The following is a 27,160-nucleotide window of genomic DNA, read 5'->3' on the forward strand; positions in this document are numbered from 1 at the left end:
ATGCAAAAATCAAAATTAAAAGACTATTGCAATAACAAAATCTAAAATAATGTAATTAACTAAAAATCTAAAATAAAGGAGCTAAACTAAAAAAAATCTAAAATAGAGTAACTAACTAAAAATCTAAAATTAAGAAACTAAACTAAAAATCTAAAATTTAGTAACTAAACAAAAAATCTAAAATTAAGTAAATAACTAAAAATCTAAAATTAAGTAAATAACTCAAAATAATATGACTATTGCAATGCGTGCAATATTGACACCAATACCCGGCAACGGCGCCAATTTGTTGAAAGTATTTGTGGGTAAATATTTTCGGTAATATATCGTATCCACAGGGATTGGTTAATATCACTGCCGTTCTATAGTTGTTTATTTTGAGTTAGGAAAATTGAGTTGGTTTGTTTTATGATTCTAATAATATCAAAAGTAAACAATAAATTAAAAGCGAGTAATGAACTGTTGTTAACGATTATAGAGAAATATGTTGAACCTTAGGGTTCATCAACCTACTCCTATACAATTATTACTTAATTCACAATTGAACAATCTTTTAAATCATTATCTTCACTTATCCTCAAATAAGATTCCATGTCTGCAAATCAAATTAGATAACTTTTACCGGTATGAGATTCGATCTCTCCAAATATCAATAACGATAATAGTAATTAAGAACGATAATTATGAAAACCCAATTACAATTCCATCTCTGCAAATTGCAATTGAATCAATATAGTAACCTAGGGCAAAAGTTAAATCCTTTCTTTCGATCAAAGATTCAACGATAATTTAAGAATAAAAACAAGATTTCTTATTGATAATGAATTCAAACAATTGTTCACAGGAATTAATTAATGGTATTGTATATTCATAGGTTAACTACTACCTTAGATTCAACAAGAGGGGTTTAGCTCTCCATAGACATGAAGAACACACAAAGATTAATGGAAGAATTCATCTTCATCAAAGGAATGTCTTCGCTTGATAGAGAATTGGTCTTCAATTGATGATTGTGGCTGCACCTTCAGATTGTTCTCCTAATTTCGCTCTCCACAAATTTCTTTTTCTCTTGGAAGCTAGGGCTTTTAAATAGAAGTTTTGGGCTTTTAACGCCGAGGCCGCGGCGCGGCATCGGACTGGCGCGGCGCGCTTCAAAACAGAGATATTTTCGCGGCGCGCTCTAGAAAGTCTCGCGGCGCGCCCTTTGCAAAATTCATCTTTTTCTTCTGCCTTTGGGACTTCCAGCTCTCTTTCCTCCTCATGTTCTTCTCAAGCTTCAATTCAGCTCTAAACCTGCAACAATAACACCCACAAGTGATTCGATTTGCTTTACGCACGAACTAAACTTGTTCAGTTCAATTCTTAATAAAAACCTATGGATTTATCACAATTTGCATTAGTTTAGAGAAGAAATCACTTATATTAACACATGAATTTACCATTAATTTACTCCTAACAAAACACCTCCATCCCAGTTTTCGGAAATGAACTTCCGAATTGTATCAGAAGTTCAAATTTTTTAGTTTTTTATTTTGTCTCGCATATTAATCGATTTCAATTGTTTACAGGAACATGTCGGGCAAACAACCAGCACGCAGGACTGCATCTTCTAGAGAGGGTAGGGAGTGTCCGTTTTAATTTGCAAGTACTTTATTTTTAACGCCTTTATTTATTGTGTCTGTTTCTTTGAAGTTTGTGTCTCTTTCTTCTTTTATAAAAGGAGGTCTCATGGACCTTTCTTTCTTCATTTTTACGCAGGAATGGGTGGCGATAAGGGAAGAAAGGGTTCTTCAAAGAAGGAGGTGAAAGAGGTGAAGGAGGTGAAGGAGGTGAAGGAGGTGAAGGAGAAGAAGAAGCTTTTGACTGGTTCTGCTTCTCGTCCCCTGGGTGTCAATGGCTCGGACGTGAAGGCTCAGCCTTCAGGCGTGATCAACGCTGATGATTCTGATAATGAGTGGGATGAGGATTGGTATAATTATCTTCATTCGGAGGAGTTCGCTCGTCGGGAAGACGAAGAATAACGTGTTTTTGTTTTGTTTGATATGTATTTTGTAACGCTCGTCGGGCGGAATAACGTGTTTTTGTTTTGTTAGACGTGTTTTATTTTGTTTTGTTCTGATTTCGGATTGTAATGAACAGTGTTTTTTGTATTGTATTTATCAGGTTAGTTTTTTGGAAGTGGTAACCGGTGCCGGAACATATGACGGATGAGGTGGATGTCCGGAGGAAGAAGAACCGGAGGTACGTCAACCGCGAGACAAAGGAGCCAATCAATGTAAGCTATAGTTTATCATTATCATCTGGGACGTCATTTCTAAAAATCAAGATTAAAAATAATAAGATTTTTTTCCCAATTTTTTGTAATGACGTCCCCTGATGATAGTGATAAACTATAGCTTACATTGATTGGCTTCTTTGTCTCGCGGTGGACGTACCTCCGGTTCTTCATCCTCCGGACATCCACCTCCTCCGTCATATGTTCCGGCCCCGGTAACCACTTCCAAAAACTAAGATGATAAATCCAATACACTTACACTAGTACGTATTGATTAGCTGACTAGTACGTATTTTTATTAAAAGAATAAAAAAACCTTTTGAAATTTGGAAGCCTATTGATTACCTTCTAATTTTATATAATATTTTATGTAATATTATCGTTGTAATCTTCACCCGATTAAATAAAGCGAATTGTTGTTGTTTTTCATTTTATTCTGCCCAGCCATATTTTCGGAAGTTCATATCCGAATTCCCCAAGGGGGGTGCGTTCGGAGATGAACTTCCGAAACACCCCATTTTCTGAAAAGTAATTTTATTTCGGAGATGCATCTCCGAAATCAATATTTTATATTTAAAAAACACGTTTTCGGAGATACATTTCCGAAAACACCTTTTTTAAGAAAAAAAGTACAGTTTCGAAAATGAACTTCCGAAACAAGGGATATTGTGGTAAATTCACCAGGGGTGGGCAAGAAGGTTGGGAGGTGGGTGAAGAAATTTTCAAATATTATATTATCATACATAACATAGTTGATGAATAGAGTGGAGGTGCAATAAAGGACCCATCCATAATGTGTAACACTTACTATGCCAATATAGGACTCTGTACCTTATATGATGCATATTCCAATTCTACACAATTGCGTTCTCTTTTACGGATTGTTAGGTATCAATAGGATGACAAAAATGGATATACAAGCAAACGAAAATACAAACAAATGAATCATAAAAAGATTCAGTTGAACTGAATGATGCATACAAAAGGAGAAAATGACATGATTTTCATGGATACTAATAGTACCCATACAAAAGGAGAAATTTCACATGCAAGAGGAGGGAGCCAAAAACCTAGCCTCATAAATAGCTTTTAGGTTTTGTAGTCTATTTTATAAAATAGTAATAATGAGAGAATGCTTCAATGTCTTAATAAATAACCATAAATGATTAAATGAAATAGCTAGAAAAGAATCATGTCTAATGAGTGGAGGCAAGGACTGCCTCGGTGGCTTTGGTCACATGACTGGTGATGCGATGAGCGGCCAATCTAGTTGATTTCAAAGTGATCATTGTTGGTTGAGAAAATTCACACCGATCTGATCAGTCGACAAGAACAGTTGTAGCGGTGCAATGGAAAGGATCTAAAGAATTCGACGTGGAATTTTACGAGAATCAAAAAACAGTTCCCACAACGGTGCCGCCATTCAGGCGTGGAAAAAAGATCGATGATGTGCTTATGAGAGCTGTAGAAGCTCTCTGGTACGGCGGTGTAAGTCTTGGAGCATAGGAAGTACTTGTAAAGTTAGCACTCCAACACACAAGTTAGTAAGGTCAAAATGGTGTAACTTGCAAAGATGAATGAAAATGTACACATAATGGCATGTAATTGGGCTTATATGTGATGTGACTGATGGTTGGAAACCGCTTCCTGTAGGCACAACTTGGATTGCGGGAAGCTGTTGAATCGGATCTGAAGGCTTAGTTCCGGTGAGCGTATCTGGAGTTGTTGGATCAAACTCAGATAACTCTGATTTTAACTGTACCGTGCAATCTTGATCCAACGACTCCAAGAAGCAGCGTAGAAATCCAAATTAGTTTATATAGAATATGCATTTTGAATTTGCTGGGTAATATTTTACGTCTATGTTACTTGAAGAAACAAGTGATTAGAATGCTTATTCCACCATTCAAAATAATAATTCACTGATACACTAATTTAAAAGGTGTCTTTTACAGTTGCAAAGGAGAGAATATGGAAACTTGATAGCTCACAAACTCAATATTGCAGGACGTCTTAGGCCAAACGACGGCCACCTGCGAGATCAGGGATTGATTTTGAGTGGATATGGGTTGGTCTCCGTCGCGTTTGCCCGGTGCTTCTAAGAGTTTGTTTTTTTGCAGGTTTTGCTAGGAAACATTCGCAGTGGTATTGTAGCTAAATCGCGATAAGACCGTAGCTAATTGTTTGCAGATGGAGAGGTGAAGAAGACGAGACGTGGCGCGTCTCCGTTGGAGGGTCAGCAAGTCAAAAGTCTCTCCCCTCCTCTGATTGGCCGCGCATGCACGCAGGGACCGCCCTTTTGACTTTTCCATCTTTATGAGCTTATTTAATATTTATAGTTTTATTTCCATTTAAATTACAACATGGTAATTTAGCACAACTGGCAGAGTGAGAAAGGGCATGACTTCCATGACCTGGGTTCGATCCCCAGGGTTTTACAATTTTATTTTACAATTGATTTGCTTACAGATCCTGTGCACGTGTTCAATGGTGTCATACCCCAATTTTTGACCCTAAGATCACGCATCATTTGCATACCAATCATCAATCAAGAAGTTTTAACCTAGATCTCTACTTGCAATGCTGTGCTCAATTCATCTGCAAAGGAATCATCGAGCACCCATGTTTTAGTTTGTGTATATTGTTTTACTAACCAAAATACCAAAAATATTGCCTTGTGCTCTTGTATGTTTGTGTTTTGTAGGTACCAAGTCAAAATACCCATCAAAGGAGCATTTTTCAACATTTTCACTGTGCAAATCGATTTGCATAAGGTGTAAATCGATTTACACAACTGTTTCTGCACCAGATTTGCTTCTGCCATCAGTGCAAATCGATTTGCATAAGACAACAATCGATTTACACAACTGATTTTGCCCAGATTTTGCTTCTGCCATCAGTGCAAATCGATTTGCATAATGTGCAAATCGATTTGCATAACTGTTTTTGCCCCAGATTTTGCCTTTTTTCAGCCATGTAAATAGATTTGCATAATGTGCAAATCGATTGCACCAGCACGAATTTGGAAAAATGAAGGCAAATTTCAGCTTTTTGAAGTGTTGACATCATTTGCAAGCATGGGAAGCATGACTTGGTTCTTACATTTGATTTCCTACATCATCTAATCATGTACCCTCATGTGATTGCATCAAGACCATTGGATTTCATTTTTGGCTCCAAATCACTTTTCCAAGCCTATTTCTATTTTCCAATCCTAACTCCAAGCCACAAAATTTCCCAAGCCTAAGTGCTATAAATTGAGGCACTCCCCTCTTCATTTTTCAAGCTTTGATAGCCAAGAAACTTATTGCAAATTCATTTCTTGAAGCTTTGATAGCCAAGAAACTTATTGCAAATTCTCTCCTCATCTCTTCCAAACCCATCACTCAAAGCTCTTTTTCTTCCACACAAATTAGTGAGTTACATCTTGAACCTCACTAATTTAGAGCTAAACCTCAACATAAACACTACTTTTCTTCATCAATTGTGAGAGATCAAGGCTTGTGGTTGTGTATTCTTGAAGAAGATTCAAAGTTTGTGAAAGATTTGGTAAAATTCTAGATCCATTCCATAAGTCAAGATGTGATCCATTGTTGTTTATGCTTGATGCACCTTTGGTGCTACATTGATGAGATTTGCTTGCTTAATTGATACATTTTCGTGCACAAATTGATCCAAGATCACAAGGTGTTTGGTTTTATGTTTAAACAAGTTTCTTCTCTTTATTTGCTGTTTTTTTGAAAACTGTGTTGTGCAAATCGATTTACATCTTGTGCAAATCGATTTACATAACTGAAAACTGCGCAGATTTTGAAAACAGAGTTGTGCAAATCGATTTACACTCTATGCAAATCGATTTACACTGGGCAGAATGCTGATTTTTTGTGGTTTTGGACTTGTTTTTGGTTCTAACTCATCTTCTACTCCATTCTTTTGATATTTTCTTTGAATCACAAGTTAGAGGCCTAATTTCTCTCTAATTTCAATGGACTTAGGGCGTCGATAGGATGAGAATCCAAATCCGCAAAATTATGTGATTGAAATTATGGATGAAAGGAGCTTTTAATGTGGTTCCATCTTTTACTTCTCTTTATTTTGATCGATGAAAGTCTTAATGCCTTGAGAATTCTTATGGATTCTTGGTGAAGACTAGATCACTCACCATTTTTCTTTTCGTGCGGTATTGCTTTCGGAAGGCGATCTACATATCGTTCTTCTCGCATGCATTAGCACATAAAGTTTTGACCGGCCTCGTTGTAGGGTGATTTCTACATAAATCACTTGGCGATCTGCTTAACATAGCGCAATATTTCGTGTCCCGAATAAAAAAGATCAAATATGGAAGAGAATTGTATGCGGTTGATTTAAGACTTGTGGAGGTTTTTATCGTGTAGTCGCTATGATTTTATCAAGCTTCTGATAAACCCCATTGAATTTAAATCCGAGTACATCATTCACTCACCATCGATCTCCTACTAACTTTGATAACATACTTGACAAGTTTCAAGATGGTTATCTTTAACATTTAACAACTAACTTTAATTTCCGCACCTTTACTATACCGCTCTTTATATTACCGCTCTTTATATTTCTCGCTTTATCGCTTTACTTTATCATTTCATCATATTTACTTTCTGTCATTTTCTCTTTGTCCACTTGGACCATACTCTATTTTTTCGCTAAAACACTAATAAATAATCAAAAATCTAAAAAATACATAAGGCTCTCTTTGGACTATCAGTTACTATCCCTAGCAATTTGGAGATTCGGACTTATGGACCTAGTACCTTTGGACTCATTCTATTACTATCCTGTGATTGTTCTGTCTGTCTGGCATTGTTCTGTTGTATGTTTATGTGTGCAGGTATTTCCTTGAAAGCCCTTGATGGTTAATTCCAAGGCATTGAGATAAGGATTTTACCCAAAAACAGCCGTTACTCTGCCCAATTTTTGTCAGAATCTTAATGTGCTTAATGAAAAAATGGTGCTAAGACAATAAGTTCATCTGGATCCCCAAGTGTTAATGTGTTGGTATTGATAAATCCAAAGGTTGGGAAAACTACCTTGGCTCTTAATGTCAAGTGTTGGCTTCTTATTCGGTTAGACCGTTTCTTTCCTTAGCTTTTATTTTATGCATTAGGTTAGCCTCTTCATCTCCTCCCATTCTTAAATTTTCAAAATCTTCTCCCTTTTTTTCAAAATATTCTTATGTTTGCAAACCTTTTCAAAACCTTTTTTCATAAAAAATATCTTTCGCCCTTAGTGGCTTTTCTTCAAAAGTTTAGACACCGTTAATTGTCGAAACGAGTGGTTATACCCCACGATTTTGAAATTGATTGATAATAACGAGATCTTTTCCGCGTGAGAGAGCTAGTGGCATACTCGTTGATTTTATCCGAGTTGGAGCCCTTCTTTCATTTGCGATGCAAAGAACTTGTTTGTTCTCATGCTCAAGATCAATGGCTGAGTATTTCTCTCTAACGACAACAAAGTGTTTATTCGTTTTAAAAACGTTTTTCCCAAAAGAGGAACTACATTAGCTCTGACTTCTCCATTGCACCGAGGAGGTATGTAGGCCCAAAGCTTAACGCTTTGCCGAGCTTATTTTGAAAATAAAACAAACCGTTTTTTTTAGCACACACACAACACAGATTTTCAAAAAGGTTCCCGTGGAGTACCACGGATATGAGGGGTGCTTTAAACCTTCCCCTCATATAATCAACACCCGTACCTGAGATCTCTTTCTTGTTTTTTTTAAAACAAAACTTTGGGTTTTACGTTCTTTTCCCTTTTCCTTTGAAAAAATAAAGCGCGGTGGCGATTTCAAAACGGAATATTGATTCGAGTCAATCCCATGGCTTCGATGTCAGATTTTCCCCGCTACAAATGGATGCTTATGGTGCGCCCTTCTGTCGTTACCACTTGATCGATACGAATTCAGATCCAGCGCCTACATACCTGCAAGTCTACCATGGAACTCATAAGGACTACCGCACAGGATCCAAAGCTGAGTCCTATTTCTTTTTTTTCTTTTTCTCTTTATTGTTTTTTAATTAATTATTTTAAAAAAACTGTTTTTTTTACTACAACCAAAAGCCTTTAGGTTTATATTTTAATTTTTTACCTAGAATTTCATTTTCTTTTTAATTATTATTATTAGTAAATTTATTTTAATTAATTAATATATAGTGTTTTAGATTAAATAACTAGATAATTGATTTAAAATTAGTTTAATTTTAGGTTTAATAATTTTTAATTAATTAGGTTAAATAATTTAACAAATAATTCAAGGCTTAGCCTTTAAATTTCACGAATCGTAGATAACTGAGGGAAACCTTTATGTAAATTGTTAGCCTAATATCAACAATGCAAGAGTTGTCTATTAACTATAAGTTTTTGCCCTTAGATTTTAACCTTTGAGTTTGTCTAGGTTTTAACCTTTTTTTTTACTATATTCTATTCGCCTTTTCATTCTCCTTGCTTTTATTTTCGCGCCCAATTCTTTCCCTTTCTCTTCTTCGTTTTTCAGGGTTAGCCAAGATCCTCCGACTATGCACCATCAAAATCTAAGTTTTTAATTCTTTTCCTATTTAAATATTATTTTGCTTTTATTTTTGCCTTTCCCTCAAAATAGGGTTTGCCTCGAATAATCAATACACTCATCCTATTATTTTTCGTTTAATTCTCAGATGATCAGAGGCTCGAGGGAGATCAAGACATTCATGAATTTTTACTAATTATTGCTTTTTTTTGTTTTCTGTCTTTCCCCATCCCCGTAGGTGTTTATTGTAATAGCGTAGGAAATTTTATTTCTGCCTTTATTTTATTTTTAACTGCGTGGTTAGTAATTTAGGGAGTGATAAACCATGAACTGAACATAGATCACTGAAATACAAGATAAATGTCATAGAAGTTAACCACGTGATTGTGCCACACACACACCTTTAGGGTAACCCCTCTTGTTGCCTGTTGCCTTATCACCTGCTGCCTTGGTGCCTTAATTATTGTTGCCTTTAAATAGTCAAGTCCCTCGATTCCGAGGATACCTAAAGCAATGTTGCCTTCAAAGTTATTGAAACTCCCTCGAGGTTGCCTTATAAAAATGATTGTCCTAATTGCTAAGGTATCCTCGCATGATGCCTAAAAATATTAAATGACTATTATATCCTTCCCTTAGACTACCTGCCCCCTTTATGGCATGGGACAGTCTTGTGGCGAACGATAATTTCTCGATGACCCTTCACATCCAATTGAAAGACTTTCTGCCCTCTTATGGTATGGATAGATCCTTTCGCCCTGAAAAGCTAAAAGAACGTTTTTTAAAACTTAGGGTAGTTGCTATTAATTGCTTGCTTTTTCTTTCAAATTCAAATTCAAAATCTTTTTCCCATTTCTTTTTTCCAAAGAATATTTTCAAAAAGGCTACGCTTATTTACAAGCTAAAGTTCTTATTCAAATTTCTATTTACACCCCACTTTTTCAAACAATTCAAACAAAGTGAGCTAAGCAATTAAGAGCCCATGGATAACCATGGATGCAAAGGGTGTTTTTTAAACCTTCCTTTTGTATAAATTACCCCCCGAACTCAAAATCTTTAAAAGGTCTTTTTCTGTTCTTTTAGCCTTTCTTATTGGATAAAATAAAAGTCGGTGGCGACTCTTGCTTAACCGCGACATTTCTTTAAAAGTCAGTTCACCGTATTACAGAAGGTGTTAGGCACCCTCAACCCTTTCCTATTGGCTTTGAATCTAAGGTATAGGTTTATGGCTAAAATTATTAAGTTAATAGCTAAAGAATTGAAAAGGGTAGTAATAGAGATTTGAACTAAATTGAGATTTTAGGGAGGGGGACTCGCCTTGGTTATCCAAGTGCCTACGTATCTCCTTATGGAGAATCAGAGTCAACGTAGTTCGGGCACAGGATTGTACGCCTTAGAATTGAAATTTGATTGTATTTGAAGTTGTTTTGAAATTGTTTTGAAATGCGAAGTTCGAAGGTATTTTGAATTACCTTATCGTAGTTGTGAACATCGCAGGGTTGAAAGGATGAAAATCCGTAGTATCGTGGTTTAGTGTGTTTTAAGATTTGGGCGTACAACCCTGGTTTTAATATGTCACTGTCAGATGCGATGATCAATAGATTTGATCATTATAGCTAACAGATTACGGGACATTGCTGGTTATTCGGATCGATAGATTGATCGTCGCGGGCAGCAAATTGAATGTATTTTAAATTTGATATTTTTATCTCTCGTCTAATGCGACTAGTAGATTTAGTCGGGTCGAAGGGAGAATTTAAATAAAGGATCAATTAAATTATTTTATTGCTTTATTCAGATATTTGATCAGTACGACATAGAGAGTCGACTAATTCGAAAGCGGGATGAAATAGATATTCATCCGCCATTTATCTGTTAAAGGGGATTAGGATTGATGTTTTTTATTGTTGGATTTGATTAATTAAATTAATCGATTGTTAATCATTGCGACTAATAGGTTTAGTCGGAACGAGTAACAAATTAAATCCTAAAAAAACTCCGGCCGAATGGCCAATGGGATTGGGCGAACCCTAATGGAGAATTAACTTCTAGGGTTTTTATGGTTTTTATTAATTCATATCGATTAAAATACATTAACTCGGATAATCGGGATAAATCGAGAAAATATAATTCCTAAAAAACCTAAAATAATCCTAATCCTAATTATATTTCTAAACTAATTAAATAGTTTGATTAAATTAGAATTTGATTTATTAAGTTAATCTAAATAATTAAACAATAAAAATGTAAAATTATAACAAAAAGAACCTGGTTGGGATCTTGTGTGGCAGCTTGTTGAGGGAGCATGATGGAGGTGCAAATCCTTGGACGTTAGATCTGGATTATTGGAGATCTAAGGGTGATAATTGAAGGTGTATGGTGGGCTTTGTGTATGTTACGCGTGCTGGAATATGAAGGAATATATGGCCAAAATAATGATACAGACCCAAGGATCGAACCCAGGTCTATATAGTGACATCAAGATCTCCCTTACCAATCAGGCTGCACGTGTAAGTCAGTAGATACCTCACCCAAAATAATAATATATGAAACAAAAATTCATGTGGGAAATTCAAAAAATAAACGTGGGACCCAGGAGACCATTGACTGGCCATTGATATCTGGAGAGAGAATCAGAAAAAAACACTCGACCAATCACGATGCGTCCCCTAGCCACGCGTGCGTTGACCCAGTCATCCCCTTCACCAGCGACGACGCCGGTCATCTTCTCCGGCGAGGAGAGCGTCGGGAACCTGCAAAAACGACCGGAACAAAAGCGAAACCAACCCAGATCGCCTAAAGCATACGCTGCGAATCCAATGGTAATGGTTTCAAGAACTGAAACGGCTTGTAACGTGGGAACCGAACCACCATGAGCTCGATGCCCTAGCAATGGCATATCCTGCTCTATGCGTTACAACCTCCATGTGATATGTGATGGCCCTAATCTGGTCTATAGGATATTAGAAACGCATTAGTAATATTAGTTTCATTCAAAACGCAATAATATTGGAGATATGGATTCGAGAGATAGTACACTAATGATGTTCACGTATGAAACGTTTCAGGAGCTTTTGGTCGTTTCTTGGAGCCTGGAGTTACTCCTTGAAACCTCTGGAGCACGATGAAGTCCTGGAAAGCTCTTGAAAAGGCCCCCAAGTGTCAACTCGAAAATCTAGTTTGTATGTGAACTTTTTGGAATGCAAACCCTAGTCCTCCATGTCCAATTTTCGCCCCCCTTCTTTTATGAATCTTTTTTTAATATATATGGATCCCCTAGGGTTAGGTTTTGTGTCCATAATATCTTGTATTAATGAAAATATTTTATTGGAAAATCAACATGAAATCTTTCCAAAATTGGCTTTTTCTTGCCCTTGAAGCTTGTACACGAAATTGACATGTTATATGGGCTATCTTGGACCTCAAGACAAGTGAAAGCGAAGCCCATATACAATTGTTCCTTGTTTCCATATTTTACTTAATTTAATTTGTATTTAAATGGGAATAATTCCAAAATAAATAAAATAAAATAGCAAGGGACGTGCTATTGAGTGTAGAGACCATATATGGGCTTATGAATGAGTTTAGAACAAAAGAACTTGGGCCCATTTGGAAGAAAATTGATTTTGACAAGCATTTCTCTTCATGCACTTCTTCAAAATTGTTCAACTTCCGCAACTTGTATTTTGCTCAATTTTTATCATCTTGAGATGTTGTAATACGGTGAACTGACTTTTATAATCGAAAATGTCGCGGTAAGCAAGAGTCGCCACCGACTTTTATTTTATCCAAATATCGGAAAGGCTAAAAGAACAGGAAAACACCCTAAAAAGATTTGAGTTCGGGGGGTAATTATGCAAAGGGAAGGTGTAAGGCACCCTTTGCATCCATGGTTTTCCATGGGCTCTTAATTTGCTTTGCTCTTTTTTGTTTCAGAAATGTAGAAGAAGAAGATGTGGACTTTAGCTCGTAAATGAGCGTAGCCACATTGAAGAATTTTGAGAAAGAATATTTGAAAGAAAAATTTCAGAGCAGGGCAAAGCAATTTAAGGGCAATTTACCTTATAATTTTGAAGAGTCAGTTCTTTCAGCCTTTCAGGGTGAAAGGGTCTATCCTTGGCATAAGGGGCAGGAAGCCTTTCATTTGGAGGTTAAAGGGTCGTCGAAATATCCTTCGCCATAAGACTGACCCATGCCATAGAGGGGCAGGTAGTCTAAGGGGAGGACCAGAATAGCCTTCATTGTAGGCAACCAGAAGATACCTCAGCCTTTTTCCGTAGGCAACTTCCGAGGGTCGAGATCATGTTAGTATATCGAAGGCAGCCTCATTAGGGACCATGATCTTTTATCGAGGCAACATGGCTGAGGTATCCTCATATCCGAGGGACTGGCTATTCTGCAAAAAACACAAAAAGCAACAGGCAACAGGCAACAGGCAACAAGGCAACAGAGGGATTACTATAAAAGCGTGCGTGTGTGCAACAATCATGTGGTTCAATTCAGATATTTATCTTATAATTAATGATTCTACGTTCAGTTCATGGTTTATCACTCCCTAGGATTACTAACCACGCAGCAATATAAAGTAATAACAATAGTATGGGGAAGGGGAAAATGAAACCAGCGGATCCCTTAATAGGGTTTTACATAAGTAATAATAATAAAAACAGAAGAGATTTAGGGTTACCAATGACGTAGCTTTGGCATTTGACAAACCCTGAAAGAAAGAAAAATGGCAAACAAAAGAGGGTGAGTGCATTATCGGTTCGGGGACAATTAGGGTTAACCCTAATAAAATAAAGGATAAAGAAATTAATAATAAATAAATAAACAATACTTAGCTTTGCATTGGGATTTGATCTGACATGGTTGACAGTCGGAGGAGGCTCAAAGTTACCCTGAAAGTAACAAGGCAAAGACAAAAAACAGAGGGAGTGAATGTATGCACAGTTCGAGAAAATATAAAGGGCAAACCCTAAAATCAAAAAGGAAACAAAATAGACTTTGAATAAATAAAATACTTAGCTTTGAGTCTTGATCGGGCGCATTGTCTGGAGGCACTCGAAAGGTAACCCTGAAAAGCCATACGAAAAATATAGTTTTTAGTGTAGGAGATGTTCGCTAAAAATCCTAATTACGTGTAAATCAAATAAGAGAACATAAGAGATTTAATTAATTATTGGTCTCGCGACCTAATTAATTAAATCAGGACGAAATAATTTAATCGAGAACAAAAACAATTTTTTTGAATTTTTTAGAATTTTAATGAATTAAATATGAAATTTTAAAGGTTTTTAAATAATTAAATCAATTTTAATACTTATTTATAATTAAAATATATAATAAATGTTTTATGAAATAAATAAGAAAATAGTTTTTTATAAAAAACATATAATTTATATATATATATAACAAAATTTGATTGGCTGAAAATATATATATAAATGTAAATAAAAGGCTGTATAATTATAAATAACAAAAAAATTAAAGAAAACTTAACTTTGATTCAGTGTGGCGCAGGCGTGTGGATCATGGTGTGCACTCGCATCTGGAAGCGTTGGATGAGCCTGGGAGAAGATCTGATGGCTGCTGAGACGAAGGTGCACCGTACGCACAAGACTGAAACACGCTGGATCTGGCTGTTCTCCAAACGCGCGCGCCAGGCAGAATTTCAAACTGGGCCAATCAACGCGTGCCACGTCCTTGTCTTCTCCAACCAGCCGTCGTCTTAGACCCTGGTTTTTACCTACGGACGCCTGTCCGTCACCATAGCCGGCCAGCTTACGAATAACCCCAAACACACATAAAAATCTTTCGCGAGGCCATCTATGAGTTCGTCTAGGCCCCACGAACTCGAACACAACCTCAATTTTGCATAAAAATTCCTGCATACAAAAACCCTAAAACGAAACCTAACACCCAACAATGGTGTTTCACAATATATGCACGCAACTAAACAATTTACCAACCAGAAACGATCCACACATCATAATAAACAGATTTATGCAATTAAAACATGATTATGCCATGTGAATTAGAGCAATTGAACGAGTTTAGATTCCTACATACCGTGGCTTAATGGAGGCAATTCTGGGGGTGTTGCTTGCGTGCGACGATCTAAACAGTTCCAGGAACCTTCAGAGGGTGTATTGCAATACTTGGAATCCCTTGAATCGCTCTGTAACTCAGAATTTGAGATTGAATTTTTGTGCCTTTTTGAATTCGGGTTAGTAGTTCTTGAGGCAAAATTTTTTGTAACCCTAGGGGTCTGGAATGATCATGTATATATAGTGGAATAGTTTAGGTTAACAAAATAAGAACAAATCCTTTTGAATCTTTGATTACTTGTTTGAAAAATTTGATTGAAAATATGATTTTGAAATTTTCCAACTATGGCCAATATTGATTCAATCTTCTCCCAATTACCTATGCACGAAATTATATTGATTTTGAAGTATATTTGATGATTAAAATGAATCCAAATCATATCTTTTATAAAATAATTGATTTTCTTCTAATTTACATGCTTTTAATTCTTTTTAATTGGAATAAAAAATCAAAATAAATCAAATTAATCATATATTTTCGTGGCAAAGATATTTTGGGCTCTTGGGTACTTGGGGATCAAAATTGAGTCAACACAACTTGGGCCTATTTGCAAAAAAAGTCAAGTTCTTTCACATTTTTCCCTCCAAAATAGTCCAACTTTAGGAAGGCCAATATCTCTCAATTTTTGAGGTATGGAGGTGTTCTAGGACTTTTTAGAAACCTTAGAGAGTCCTATAACCAGTGTCTTTGGTCTCATATCAAAATTCTTTTCCATTCTCATTTTATGTCCCTTTGAAAAAAGTGTCTTTTTGTTGACTTTTGAAAAGAACCTATAATGTTTTGGTCCATATCTCTCAAATGAAGCATTTTTAGACTTGGCATGTGAGACACAATTTTGTAGAGAATCAAATTTCCTTCAAAATAAGCTTTGGATGGAAAATTTTGGATGTTCCATGTGAGAGTTATGACTGGTCAAAGTTCAGTTGACTTTTCCTATACAAAACCCTAATTTAGAAACTTTTTGGTTTGTTGATTTTTGATATTTCCTTGATGAACCATGATCAATTATTGATCAAATGGTGAATGATACTTCAATATGAGGATCTTGACAAAAAATCAGGAGTTTTGACTTTGTTTTGGCCACAGTTGACTTTTATGTTAACTTAGTTGACTGTTGACTTTCTGAACAACTGAGATACCAATTCTTTGAAATGAGCCTTGATACTTGTCATAGGGATAATGTGAGATGTATTGAGCCATATGAGATGCTTTGGAGCCATTGATTCAGTGATTTTCCTTTGAGTGAACCAAACCCTAGTTCAGAGCCTTTGTGTAGGAGAATGTGTCTATGAGCTTTATGTACTGATTTGTATTGGAATGAGGAAAAATGTATGGGCAAATTTTGGGGTATGACAGCTGCCCCTGTTCAATTGTCTTAAACCTGAAGATGTAGAGTGGTTTGTGTGCCAGTAGGTATCTGAAGGTGGAAGCTGATTGAACACTAGAATACCAAGAAATTTACCTTTGTCGGGGATGGGCTTGAGGATGCCATCTAGTAAGTCATGTATTTATGTTTGGAGTGCTTGAGAACTAGTTGTTTGATCGTTGATCGTTACAGAACTACTTTTAGTTTTTGAAAAGTTGGCTGTTTTAAGGAATCGTCTGAGATATCGACTTAAAACTGAATATAGATTGTTAAGGAACCGTCCAAGGTATCGACTTAACTCTGAAGATAGATCGTTAAGGAACCGTCCAAGGTATCGACTTAACTCTGAAGATAGGTCGTTAAGGAACCGTCCAAGGTATCGACTTAACTCTGAAGGTAGATCATTAAGGAACCGTCCAAGGTATCGACTTAATTTCTAAAGGTAGACCTTTAAGGAATCGTCAAAGGTAACGACTTAGGTCTGATGGTAGATTGTTAAGGAACCGTCCAAGGTATCGACTTAACTCTGAAGATGGATCATTAAGGAACCGTCCAAGGTATCGACTTAACTCCAAAGGTAGATCATTAAGGAACCGTCAAAGGTATCGACTTAGATTTGAAGGTAGGTAATGTTTATTTTGATTGCAGTAGTAACCTGAAAAAGGTAAAGTTAGTTTTTTATGCCATGTCATGATGCATGTAATGTGTTTATGTGACGGGATTCTCAAAATAAATGAGAACCTCGCATTTTATGTACGCACTTGTCGCGATGCTTTATGTATTATGCATGAACATGTATGCAATTGTATGAATATGTTTATGACATGTGATATGTGAATATGATTCATGTAGTCTTGATTGAGAAAATAAATCTCTGTATCCTTGAAGATGTTCAGCTGGGGATTTATGATTTTTGCTTGGGGATATCCAGTAACTCGATGTACCCTGACTGAGGATGAGAGATATTGATAAGCCATGTTTGGAGAAGAGCAAAGTGTTGGAGAAATGACAATGTTAAAGATATAATCTCTGTTGGGGATCTTCATCTTTTGTTGGACGAGAGTGTTTGAAGATGTCTTCTTGACGATTACTCTGTGGGGAATATGATCTTCTAGCTCTGTGGGGATTCCTTCAGATTGTAGACTTTGCAAGAAAGACTTCTGGGTTACTTTAGACATTGTCTCCTCGCCTTTCCTACCTAACGATCTAATAGATATTTTTACGAAAGCAAAGATAAATGATAATCATGTTCATATGCATATGCTCACTCAAAGTTAACATTGGACGTTCGCGTATTCGAAAAAGAAGTGAAAAAAATTGAAGTAAAGAAAGCAACTTGTATTAAGAAAAGCCATGAATAGGCAGAATAAAGAACATATTGTGTGTTTTTTGAAAAAGGTACAAAATAAAACAAAAGAAAGATAGCTATGTAGAAACAATCCTATTGGGTTTCAATTCTGCTATTGTTATTATGTCTTCGAGCATCTCATCCCATGCTTGTTGGAGAAAGATGATTGAATCGATCTGAGCCCTTTGAACTTGATGTTGTAGATGTATCTGATTGATGAGAGATCTGAACGAGACATAGTCGTACGCTTAAATCCTTAACTTTTGCCTAGGCCGCCCTTTCGGGTTTTCAGCCTACCAGGATACCCTTTTTTGCCCAAGTCGCCCTTTCGGGTTTTCAACTTGACGGGTGTACATATTTTTTATATTTATCCCTAATCTTTGCCCAAACCCTTTTGGTTTGTCGGGGTGCCCTTATTTTTGCCTAGGTACGTCGACCTAGCGGGTCTTTTTTATGCGTAGTATTTTTTGACTATGTCAGCATTCACGGGATGCGGAAAGTCTTCGCCATCCATGGTAGTGAGTATCATTGCTCCTCCAGAAAATATTTTCTTGATTACGAATGGTCCCTCATATGTGGGTGTCCACTTGCCCCTAGGATCACCTTGTGGTAGAATAATCCTTTTTATAACCAAGTCACCAGTCTGATAAGCTTGTTGTTTGACTCTTTTGTTAAATGCCTTGATCATACGCTTCTGATATAATTGTCCATGACAAACAGCCGCGAGCCTCTTTTCGTCAATCAGGTTTATCTGATCTAGTCGAGTCTGGATCCATTCGTCTTCGTCTAGCTCTGCCTCTTTCATGATCCTCAAAGATGGAATCTGAACTTCGATCGGTAACACAGCTTCCATACCATAGACTAGTGAGAACGGGGTTGCCCCAGTTGATGTACGTGCGGAGGTACGGTAACCATGAAGAGCAAATGGTAACATCTCGTGCCAATCTTTGTAAGTCACAGTCATTTTCTGCACAATCTTCTTTATATTCTTGTTGGCGGCCTCTACAGTGCCATTCATTTTCGGTCTATAAGGAGAAGAGTTGTGGTGTTTGATATTGAATTGTGTGCAGAGCTCGGTAATCATCTTGTTATTCAAATTGGTACCATTATCAGTGATAATCCTTTCAGGGATTCCATATCGACAGATGAGATTGTGTTTAATGAATCGAGCCACCACATTCTTGGTTACGGAAGCAAAGGAAGCAGCTTCTACCCATTTGGTGAAGTAATCAATGGCCACTAGGATGAAGCGATGTCCATTGGAGGCGGTAGGTTTAATTTCTCCGATCATATCAATGCCCCACATTGCAAAAGGCCAAGGGGCGGTCAGAACATTTAGAGGAACAGGAGGCACGTGTACTTTGTCGGCGTATATCTGGCATTTGTGACATGTTCTAGAATGTTGGTGACAGTCAGCTTCCATAGTGGACTAATAATATCTGGCCCTTAGAATCTTTTTAGCCATAGTATGTCCACTAGAATGAGTTCCAAAGGTACCATCGTGCAGGTCTTCCATGATCTCTTCAGCTTCTTTCTTGTTTACACAACGAAGCAGGGTTGAATCATGATTGTGTTTGTATAAGGTTCCATTGCTCAAGAAGAATTTGGATGCGAACCTACTTAAGAACTTCTTGTCATTGATAGATGCCCCTTCAGGGTATTCTTGAGTCTCGAGGTATCTTTTTACTTCGTGAAACCATGGCTTTTCTTCGACCTCATCAGTAACTATCTCGTAATAGTGTGCAGGTTCATCATGTCTTCTTATGGTAACTACAGGAGCCTCATTATCCCATCTGACCTTGAACATGGATGACATAGTAGCCAATGCATCGGCTAATTGGTTCTCTTCTCGGGGAATATGTTCGAAAGTAATCTCTTCAAAATATGTAATTAACGACAACACCAATTCTTTATAAGGCATGAGATTAGAATGCTTCGTGTCCCATTCTCCTTTGACTTGACTGATGACTAGGGCAGAGTCCCCATATACTTCTAGGAACTTGATCCTTAGGTCGATATCAGCTCGGAGTCCTAAGATACACGCTTCATACTCGGCCATATTGTTGGTACAATCGAAACATAACCTTGCGGTGAATGGAGTGTGTTCACCTTTAGGAGAGATAATCACTGCGCCAATACCATTACCAAGTGCATTTGAAGCTCCATCGAAAATCATAGTCCATCAGGATCCAGGTTCAGGTCCTTCATCCGGACCAGGCTCTTCACAGTCAGTAACAAACATAACATCTTCATCTGGAATTTCAAAACTCATGGATTGATAGTCGTCCACAGCTTGTTGTGCCAAATGATCTGCCACTACGCTTCCTTTGATTGCTTTTTGAGTCGTATATTGGATGTCATACTCGGTTAATATCATTTGCCATCTTGCTATTCGTCCAGAGAGAGCAGGCTTTTCGAACACGTATTTGATAGGATCCATTCTAGATATCAATAAAGTGGTATGGTTCAACATATACTGTCTTAGTCGGCGAGCAGCCCATGCCAAAGCACAGCAAGTTTTCTCGAGCAGTGAGTATCTTGTTTCACAGTCGGTAAACTTTTTGCTAAGGTAGTATATTGCATGCTCTTTTCGACCAGACTCGTCATGATGCCCCAATACGCACCCCATTGAGTTTTCTAGCACAGTTAAGTACATGATTAGAGGTCTTCCTTCAACGGGTGGTATCATGATTGGAGGTTCTTGCAGGTATTCTTTTATTTTGTCAAAAGCTTCTTGACATTGATCGTTCCACTTCGCCACTTGATCCTTTCTCAGTAATTTAAAAATTGGCTCGCAGGTAGCAGTCAGATGGGAGATAAATCTGGCAATGTAGTTCAAACGTCCCAGGAATCCTCTAACCTCTTTCTCGTTTCTTGGAGCAGGCATCTCTTGTATAGCTTTTACCTTTGCAGGATCAACTTCAATACCTTTACTACTAACAACAAAACCCAGCAGCTTACCAGACCTTACGCCAAAGGTGCATTTGTTCGGATTCAGTCTCAGTCTGTACTTCTTCAACCTATCAAACAATTTTTGCAGGTGATCTAGATGTTCTTCTTCAGTGTTGGATTTTGCAATCATATCATCAACATAGACCTCTATCTCTTTGTGGATCATATCATGGAACAAAGCTACCATCGCACGTTGGTATGTTGCCCCAGCATTCTTCAACCCAAATGGCATGACCTTGTAACAGAAGGTGCCCCAAGGCGTAGTGAAAGTTGTCTTTTCCATGTCTTCGGGAGCCATTTTTATCTGATTGTAACCTGAGAAACCATCCATGAAGGAGAAAACCTTGCATTGCGCAGTACTATCAACCAGAATATCAATATGTGGTAATGGGAAATCATCTTTCGGGCTTGCTCGATTCAAATCTCTATAGTCTACACACATTCTGACTTTTCCATCCTTCTTGGGTACGGGTACTATATTGGCGATCCATGGAGGATAACTCACAACTTTTAAGAACCCAGCATTGAATTGTTTTTCGACCTCTTCTTTGATTTTCTGAGCCATGTCAGGTCTACTTCTTCGTAACTTCTGTTTAACCGGGGGACTATTTTCTTTGATCGGCAAACGGTGGATCACAATATCAGTATCGAGTCCAGGCATATCTTCGTAGGACCAGGCAAAGATCTCAACATTATCTCGTAACATCTTGATCAATCTTTGTTTAACAGTATCTTCTAATTCAGCCCCTATCTTGATCTCTTTCTTTTCTTCATTGGTACCTATGTTCACCATCTCAATTGGCTCTTCGTGCGGCTGTATAGTCTTTTCTTCTTGCTCTAATAATCTGGAAAGTTCTCTAGGCACCTCACAACCTTCCTCACCTTCGTCCTCAGCTTGATAGATCGGATTTTCAAAGTCATATTTAGCAATAGCAGAGTCGTTATCAATAGGATCCAGAGTGGATGTGTATCTGCAGTGCAGTATGTGGGTGTGTGTAAGAAAACATAGCTATAAAAGTAAAGCAAGAAAAATAAAAACGAACACACAATTTTGAATACGAAACGTCCAATGCTTTATTGAATGAAAATATGCTTATGAAATGACAAGCCCTAACAATGGACCATTGGGTCTCGGGCGGGACACAAGGCTTTTAGAGTTTATTGTTTATTGAAATACAGGAATTAAAATTGGAAATATAAAAGAAAGCAGGAAATAAACTAAGAATGGCGATTACTCCTGATTATAGGAGATAGAAACAATGTCCTCAGTCTTCCAGTTTTTCAGTCCTTTGTTTGATGTAGGGAAGACCCATTTGTCTAGATAGCAGTTGTATTCGTCTTCACTTATGGCGTTGACTCCTTTGCTGATGAAATGATACTCCAAACCTTTGGGACGAGGATGTTTGCCTTCACTCTGATCTTTAGCAGTGCAGCCTAGACCCCATTTGTCAGATTTGTAAGGAATATCAGGAAGTTGCCCCCAGATAGTGCAGCCACCTTCTTCTACCACAGCCTTAGCGTCTTTCAGAGAAGCCATTGATGGAGGAATTCTAGTAACTTTAGGAGGAGTGTAGACATGCTTAGTCTCAGAGATTACTTGAGGGACCAACTCGAATGCTTGACGGGGAGTCTCGAAACCTTCTATGGTGAGCTCAACATACTTGGTTTCATTCACGAAACTTACCACATACTCTTCTTCGCCATGGACAGTAACAATCTTGCCTTTTGCAGGGTATTTAAGTTTCTGATGGAGGGTTGAGGTCACAGCATTTTCCCCATGTATCCAAGGACGCCCAAGTAAACAGGAATAAGCAGGATGAATGTCCATCACATAGAACACAGTATTGAAGGTTTGGGAACCCACTCTGATCGGGAGCTCAATTTCACCATGTACAGCACCCATCGATCCATCATAAGCTTTGACGATCACATCACTAGATTTCAACGTAGCTCCTTTAGGTCGGAGTTTGTCCAATACCATCGTGGGCATCACATTTAGAGACGAACCATTATCCACTAGAACATGGGCCAGAGTGGTGCCCTCACATTCAATGGAGATATGTAGCGCTTTGTTATGGTTCTTTCCGCTAGGACCTAGATCAGCATCAGAAAACCCAAGGTAGTTCTCTGTCGTCAGGTTTGCAATGCAATTCTCAAGTTGATTGACAGAGATATCTTGAGGCACATGGGCAGCTTCTAGAAACTTCATCATGGCTTTGGCGTGAGTTTTGGAATAGCACAGAAGTGACAGCATGGAGATCTTGGATGGAGTATGCCCAATTTGTTCAACAATATCATAATCACTCTTGCGAATGATCTTCAGGAACTCATTTGTGTCATCAGATGGTGGGTTTTCAGTGACAGTCTCAGGCTCATGCAATGGTCTTTTACCACGAGCATCAGCATTTGGAGTAACAGTAACGGCAGGTGAAGCAGTGTTCGGAGAGATCTCTGGAGAAAACACCCTTCCACTTCTTGTCACTTTACTAGTACCAGCAATATTATCCACATCAGGTTTGGCAAGATTGGTATCTTCAGGCACTTTATCAAACTCGAGTTCTTGTTTAGTTCCTTGAATAAAAACCTCAGCACCATAATTCCACGGGATAGCTTTGTCAGAAGAATACGACATCGGCCCGGGTTTAGTGATAACAATCGGAGCCACACGGGGTTCAACAGAAATCTTGAAAGGAGCCTTAGTAGGGATCTTCAGCGGAGCTCTAGAAATTACGGACACGTCTTCGATCTTCAAGCCATGAGAGAAACCTTCGCATAACTCTTCAACAGAAGGGGTCCTCTCAAACATGATAGTACGACGATCCATCCATTTTTGAATTCCTCTTTTCAGATTTTCACAACCATTGGGCAAGCGTGCACAATAATAGCAATCAGGATCACATCCAGGAAATAAACCATCTTGTATCAGATGCTTCTTGATTCTAAGAAGTGGAGTCGACAGATCCCTCACATCATGGATATAGACAGTGTCCATGATAGCATTAACAGTCTTGTCGTGTTTTGGCATCGGAGCAGTGATGACATTAGGAGTCTCGGGAGCATCGAACTCGATCTCGCCAGCTTCTATCATATCTTGAACTTGGTTTCTCAGTGCCCAACAACTATCTGTATTGTGTCCAGCAGCATTGGAATGATAAGCACATGTAGCTTTGGGATCATAACTTGGACTCGCAGTGTTGACAAACTTCGGAGGATCTTTTAGTGTGACCAGCTTAGCCTTCAGAAGATGTTGTAGGATTTGAGACAAAGGCATACTGATCGGGGTGTATTTTCGCCTTGGTTTATCAGTCTTGCGTTGATACTCTTGTCTAGGAGCTTGTTGAGATGTTGGAGTAGAGATGAGGACGGAACCAACAGACTGATTCTGATCATTCCTACCACGACCCCTTTGGCTTTGAATTGCATTAGACTCATTTCTTCCTTGGTATGGCTTCTTTGTAGTACCAGAAGATGTGCCCACTTGTATCTTCCCACTTTGAATACCATTCTCAACACGTTCTCCAGTCAGTATAAGATCAGTAAAACCAGATGAGGAACTACCCAGCAAGTGACTATAGAACGGCCCAGTTAGCGTGCCCATGAACATGTCAACCATTTCCCTATCAGTTAGAGAAGGTCGGACTCTCCCAGCTAGATCTCTCCATTTTTGCGCATATTCCTTGAAGCTTTCCTTCGGTCCCATAGACATGCTTTGTAGTTGCATGCGAGTTGGTGCCAGATCAGAATTGTATCGATATTGTTGGTAGAAAGCACCCATCAAATCTTCCCACGTACGGATGTCAGTACTTTCCAATTGATAGTACCATTCGAGTTGAGTTCCAGATAGGCTCTCTTGGAAGAAGTGGATCCATAGCTTCTTATTAGTGGTATGAGCTTGAATCTTTCTTACATAAGACCTCAAGTGCATCTTGGGACAGGAGACTCCATCATATTTAGCAAAGGTAGGAACTTTGAATTTTGGAGGAATGACGACTCCAGGAATGAGTCCCAGCTCCTCAAAATCCATCCCAGGGATCTTCTGAATTTCCACGCTTCTCAGACGTTCTTCCAACAGCCTATACTTTTCATCAGATTCATCCTCATATTGAGGATCCTCTTCTTCATCCTCACCTTGTCCATCAGAGTCATCATTAACTTCAGCGTCGTCATCTTGCTCTTCTTCTTCCTCGTCCTTAGGAATTTCAGCGTCTTCAGCTTTCTTTGGACGACCCTTGAACCTTCTTCCCATGTTGATCACTCCTTTGGGTTTCTTGGTCTTGGTCTTCTTAGTCAGGAGAGCTTTCAGTTCATCTTGCCCTTTGGACAAGTTCAGGATCATGGCTTGAAATTCAGCATTCTGAGCTTGGAGATTCTTGACAGTTTGTTCGACATCCATCTTTCTTACTGAAATAAACAGCGGAAAGATGAGGCATTTGTTTTTATGGAACCTGTGATGCGATGTTTATGAATGATATGATTGTGCATATGCAATGTTTTCAAGAGATTAAAGGACTTTTAACACATATCAAAAGAAATAAAAATGAAATGTTATTAATAATAATAATGATAAGTTTCAAGAGCTTATGGTCTTATATCTTTTTAGAGTTACATTAAAATAAAATAGGCTTAATTGCACTTTTGGTCCCCCTATTATTCATTTTTTTTAGTTTTGGTCCCCCTATTTTAAAATCCGAAATTTTAGTCCCTATATTTTAGTTTTTTGAGGATTTTGGTCCCCTGCAAATTTGAAGACAATTTTAAATGAAATGATGCTCACATTAATGATGTGTCAATGTCAATTCAGCAGTGATATGTTCAAAAAAAACTATTTTTATTTAAGATTTATGTTAAACATGTCATCAATGTGAGGTTTATTTCATTAAAAATTGTCTTCGGATTTGCAGGGGGACCAAGATCCTCTAAAAACTAAAATAGAGGGACTAAAATTCCGGATTTTAAAATAGGGGGACCAAAACTCAAAAAAAAGAATAATAGGGGGACCAAAACTGCAATTAAGCCAATTTAATTTTTTTTAACAATATGAAAAAAAATTATAGATGTTATTGTTGAGTTAAAAAATAAGTAGACACTTTTATTAAAATGTGTAATACTTTAATAGTGATATATTTTTTAAAAGATTGATAAACATGCATTATTATATAATAATATTAATGATATTATATAAATATGCAGTGCGGATATGAGACAGGGTGAGTAGTAAGATATATGTGTCCGCTCTCATACCCGCTTATTTTAATAGGTAATTATTTGTGTCTGTGCCCATATAAATTTTGTGAATTTTTATCCTTCTCGTTGTGAGCATTTTTTCCGGGTACTCATGGAGTATGTGCCAAATTGTCATCCATAAGTTGGTTCTTGTTCAAACTTTCTCTCAACTGTGTCAACAAGGTTTCTCTCTCTCTCATATTTGTTGTTGTATCTATGGAGGATTCTTGTTACCTTGCATATATCTATTGAGAATGGGAGGATCACGTCCATACAATATCTTAAAGTGAGTCATCTCCAAACTGAGGTGTTATATAAAAACTTTGTCCTAACCTTTTGGAATTTGAAATGTAAAGACATTTTAGACATTTATTTAAACCGTTTAGAGCTGTCAATTTCAAGGATTAGGGCTTGATATTTAAGGCCCTCAAAATATAAAAGGCTTAAATTTTCAATAATAAATGAGCCAAAAAATAAATAAGGCCTTAAAATAAAGACCCTTAAATTTTAAGTAAGGCCTCAAGGCCCAAACTTCTTCATAACATATTTTCATAAAAAATTAAAATTTTTTATTTTTAATAAAAACATTGACCTTTTTATTTAAAAAAAAACAATTTTTTATTTTGCAAAATTTGTTTTTTTTTTTTTGAAAAATTTGACTTTTTTTATATTTTTGAAAAAAATTGATTTTTTCTCAGAAAAGTCGGCTTTTGATATTTTCGGAAAAAATCAATTTTTTCCAAAAAAAATCAACTTTTTAGATATATGTACATTCAAAAATAATTTATGGTTGAGCTATTTTATATACATTTGCCAATATATAAAACATTGACCGTATTAATTAGTTATAATTAAAGTCAGATACTTTTTATGGTTATAATTGACTGCTTTTATTTTCATGTAGTTTAAATATTATTTAAAAGTTTAAAATATGAACACTTTTAACTTAAAAAATCTAAAATTTATCTAAAAAATATAATATTTATATTTTAAATATTAGTCAATGAGTGTGCCTATGAATTATTTACTGTTGCAAACAAGTTTACACCATCAACACATAATCATAATTGCTACACATGTCGGATGTGAAATGATAAAATTATATATTTTTTAAAAAAATAATAAGAATTTAATTGAAATACATTAACATCACTAAATCATAATCATTAATAAGTATAAAAAGTTTGACTCTTATTTTAAATTCTTAAAGTAATACAATTGAATGTTCATGATGTAATGATGGTATAAAATCGGGGTTTTGCCGAAAAAGTCAACCTTTTTTATTTTCGAAAAAAATCGACTTTTTATATTTTCCAAAAAAATCATTTTTTTGCTGGAAAATCGACTTCT

General features: G+C 37.0%; 1 protein-coding gene across 1 annotated transcript; it reads right to left on the reverse strand.

The window, feature by feature from the left end:
- Positions 1-11,515: 11,515 nt before the first annotated feature.
- LOC131640036 (uncharacterized) lies at positions 11,516-19,811 on the reverse strand. Its single transcript, XM_058910451.1, has 2 exons — positions 19,323-19,811; positions 11,516-11,566 (listed from the first exon to the last, which is right to left on the reverse strand). Exons 1-2 carry the CDS (start codon positions 19,809-19,811, stop codon positions 11,516-11,518), a joined length of 540 nt encoding a protein of 179 aa, XP_058766434.1.
- Positions 19,812-27,160: the final 7,349 nt, after the last annotated feature.

The sequence above is a fragment of the Vicia villosa genome, unplaced genomic scaffold (genome assembly GCF_029867415.1).
Source record: "Vicia villosa cultivar HV-30 ecotype Madison, WI unplaced genomic scaffold, Vvil1.0 ctg.002905F_1_1, whole genome shotgun sequence".
Lineage (NCBI taxonomy): Eukaryota > Viridiplantae > Streptophyta > Magnoliopsida > Fabales > Fabaceae > Vicia > Vicia villosa.